This window comes from Rhincodon typus, chromosome 37, assembly GCF_021869965.1.
Source record: "Rhincodon typus isolate 14 chromosome 37, sRhiTyp1.1, whole genome shotgun sequence".
In the NCBI taxonomy this organism is placed as follows: Eukaryota; Metazoa; Chordata; class Chondrichthyes; order Orectolobiformes; family Rhincodontidae; genus Rhincodon; species Rhincodon typus.
The window spans coordinates 4,083,145-4,087,088 of record NC_063368.1 but is presented as its reverse complement, the minus strand read 5'-3'; the positions used below and the strand labels follow the sequence as shown (position 1 = coordinate 4,087,088).

General features: G+C 44.1%; 1 protein-coding gene across 1 annotated transcript; it reads right to left on the bottom strand.

Annotated features, from left to right (window-relative positions):
• Nucleotides 1-321: 321 nt before the first annotated feature.
• Nucleotides 322-2,596, bottom strand: LOC109919122 (histone H1.0). Its single transcript, XM_020519095.2, has one exon. It carries the CDS (start codon nucleotides 2,400-2,402, stop codon nucleotides 1,845-1,847), a length of 558 nt encoding a protein of 185 aa, XP_020374684.2. The 5' UTR covers nucleotides 2,403-2,596; the 3' UTR covers nucleotides 322-1,844.
• Nucleotides 2,597-3,944: the final 1,348 nt, after the last annotated feature.

The following is a 3,944-nucleotide window of genomic DNA, read 5'->3' as shown; positions in this document are numbered from 1 at the left end:
CAGGTTGTAGATTATAACTACTTGTTTATTTGTAACATCGGCACAATTGAGTCTTCATGATGTTTTTTTAATAAACAAGTCATTTATTTATAATATCCATGGTGTACACTTGGACATCTCGCACGTTTCTACATTTGCTAGGAGCTGTGAAAGAGCAATTTACAGACTTTTTCTGGCACATCGTGTCCATTCAGCCCATTGAGTCAATGTTGGCTCTTAGTAGAAAAACCCACCCCTCCCCTAGATCCTGATGATCACAAGCCCCTTATTTCTCTCGTTTCCACCCACTGCAGGAGACATCGATTTGTAACAGGCAGTCTCTTCCAAATCAAGACATAGCTTTATTTATTATAAACATACGAAGGTACAGGGCACCCTGTAAACAACACAATACAATATTGTCCACGTGGCCAACCATTTACACTGACAGGATGACAGCTTATGAATTACAGTCAGTCTTCAGATAGATTCAGCTAAAAAATAAACACCATGCCATCAAACAATTAGATATGAAGTTTGATTATTTGTCAATTAAAACAAGTGTATTTAAAAATTTAAAGCAGAGTTTAACAAGAAACAGCACACGACTGTTTGAGAAGGAATGTCCTAATAAGTAAACCATGGAATAAACTAGACATCATTAATGATAAATATGAATTGCTTGTATGGGGAGAAAATCCTAATGATTAAAGTACAGTGAATTTGTGCAAAGAACACATACAAATCACATTGTTGGAGCCACATTATAAGTGAGTGCCTTTCAGTTAGGAATTTCCATTTTTCTTTGGCCAAGTTAAACTAAACTGTTTAGTTCTAATTTTCTATGGTTTTTTTATCATTAACTTTCGGAATTGCATGATTATTGCAATTTCTATCTCAAAATAAACATAAGTACTACTCTACCTTGAAAACCCTCTATAAAACACCCAAATATCATTTCAGGCCAGCAAAGCTCGTAAGGATCTAAACACAGCCTAGTATATGGAAACAGTTACCACGCTGGGATGTCGGGACAGTGTGAAATTGTTTTGCCATTGCAAGCAGTCACTAAATGGCCTGCCTCTGCATTTTGCAGAATGTTTCTCTTATGCCATCTCTTCAAATATAAATGTGGTGAGTGGGGGAATTGTGCCCTGGTAACTGCATCTTGCAAGACCCCTTTTACTAAGTTAAGTTAAATAAGAAACTGGTTAACTACACAGCTTTATGAACCAACTCTGGCTCTCTGTCGACACAATGATTTCTTAACATTCAAACAGAGAATTTGTTTTTGAGAGGGAAAGCTCTCAAAATATTGACTCTGCACTTTTCTATAATATCATTCACATTTACGTTTTCTTAGAAACTAGCAGCACAGTTCCAGCCTGCTTTAAAAGTCTAAAACAAATTCACTTGAGTAAAGTATTTGGAAAATAAATGCTGAACAATGCAATGGACTGCTGTAATGTTGTCCATTAGTGGGGGCTGTCTTTGCTCAGCAATTGTCTGTGAATTTACGCCCTTCCTTTGGGATTGGAAGTACTGTAAATACACACCCACACTCATGCATGCCCTGCCCACTCCTCACCAGGGCAGTAAGACAAGACGGAATAGGTCTAGAGCAAAGGTTAACCACGGCAACGTCCAACATTTACATTTCTTGTCCACAGTCCCAATGTAACTATTTTCAGATGATTACTGCGTCCATATCTTTTTAAACATAAGACACAAAGAGCTGCTGACAAAATAAAAAGTGTCCTTATTAAATTTAAAAAAAATCTTTTCTTAAACTGTATGTACACAAAGTTTCCATAGAATTAAACTGAAAATCAAAAGCAGTCCACGTTTACATGTTCTGATCAGAATCACTTCTTGGCTTTTTTTCCTTTCGGTTTCGGCACACTTGTTTTCTTCACCTTGGTCCTGGCTTTGGCTTTTGCTGGTTTTGCTTTCTTGGTCTTTTTGGGCGTGGCGGCCTTCTTTTTTGGCATTTTGGCTTTCTTTTTTTCCACTTTTGCCTTCTTCGCCTTGGCTGCTGGCTTGGCTGCCTTGCGGGCCACTGGTGCTTTGCGGGCAGCTGGGCTCTTCTTCGGTGCCTTGGCCACCTTCTTTACTGCCTTCTTTGGTTCCTCGTTTTTAGCTAGCCGGAAGGAGCCTGAGGCGCCAAGGCCCTTGGTCTGCTTGACAACCTGGTTGTGCACCAGTTTCTTGAGCGCTAGCTTGATCTGCAAGTTGGCGTTGTCACCCACCTGGTATTTGCTGCTGATGTACTTCTGGATGGCTTGGCGGGAGACACCAGAGCGGCTGTTCAATGCCTGGATGGCAGATACGATCATGTCCGTGTACTTCGGATGGTCCAGGGTCTTCTTGGCTGCCTTGGCACGCTTGGCTTTGGGGGGAGCCGGAGTGGAGTTCTCGGTCATGTTTGGTGAGCCTGGAAGTTTCTTTTTTCAGTTCTTGGTGGGAACAGGAGGCAGTTGGCAGCCCCAGTGTGTGTATATCTGTGTGTGTGTATGTGTGTGCAGTAGCTATGCTCCTGACACACTCAGCTCCTTCCTTGTGTGTAGCAGCTCCTGTTCTGAGCTCCGGCTGGGTGTTTATAAGCTCGGTGCGGACCTGAGTGAGAACACCAGCTGCTGGCAGCTCCGGGCCGCGCAGAAATGGCGAACCCTGCCCGCCATCTGTGTTTCTTTAGCGGCACAAAACGCCGGCCCGGGGCCTTGCCAAGCGCCCGCCGTTGGCCTGGACCGGCCCGGGGGAAAGTCGGTACCCCGAGCTCGGCGGCAGACCGGCGGGGAGAGCTCGGGGAAGCCGGACGGAGGAGTGAGAGCCCCCGGACGGCGACAGGAGGCGGCAGGTGCCGAGGAAAATCGCGAGTTGGGGCGGTGTAGCGGCGCGGTCGGGTGCCGGAGGCACTCCGGGACCGGCCTCCTGCCTGGGGGAGAGCCCAGGCCAGGGGCATGACGGGGAGCCGGGAGGCTGTGGGCACCGGGCATGCCCGCAATCCAGCCCCACATTTCGGCAACTAACACAGGAAAAGTGGCCGGCTCCGCCATTGACTCCGTGACGTCTCCTGACACTTTTATTCCCCATTAATTTTCAGCGAGTTTCCAACTTGTGCAAAGTGCAAGGGGAGTCCCTGCCATCCCTCCCCCCCTGAAAGGACACCCCCCTTCACAGTTTGGTTAGGATCTGGGCAACTTTGTAGCGGAGTTTGAGTAACCTTGCTCTGTCAAACTCTCTGATAGCACAGGCATCCTCACCTATTTACAGCAGGAGCCACTCAGAGAATTCACGTTGTCTCTTTAATATAGACTTGGGGTAATTACGTTTGCATCTATTTTTATTCACCTGTCCACGTTTTTTATACCAACCCTAAAAAAAAACTTTTTTAAAAATAAAGGCTGTGTACATTTGTAACTTTAAAACCCCTTTCAGCAACTCAAAATATCATACTTCAAGTTCTCATATATTAGGTATGTTTATGTTTGCATATGGATTAAATACCCCTTCCAATAACTCCAAAAAAGACTTATTTTATATATATAAAGGATATTTATGTTTGCTTTGTGTTTAATCCGCTGCATTTCCCATAACCAAAAGGAAGATAATTCAAGCCCTTTGTTACATATAGGTGTTTTATGTTTGCTTCTCTGCTTAAACATCACATCTCCAAAAAAAAGCTCCGATTATATTTTATGTTTGTGTCTATGTTTAATTACAGCTTTCCAAGAATTATTCCAGGACGCATATTGTCTGTTTTTATTTTAATACTGCGTTGCACTTTGTGCTTTGATTACTGGAAGTAGGTCTTCTAATGTAAAGTTGCTTTTGTTGTAATCCAGTGCATCTGACAGTCTGCTAATTGCAGCAGATTGTAAAAGGGTGGGAGCAAGAGATCCAGGGGTCTGTTGTGCAAGTCGATGCACCGCAGGAGACGCCAATTTCAGGCTTTGGTCCGCACC

Excerpts from the sequence above, each read along its gene's own strand:
- LOC109919122 (XM_020519095.2), bottom strand. The coding sequence starts at position 2,402 with ATGACCGAGAACTCCACTCCGGCTCCCCCCAAAGCCAAGCGTGCCAAG.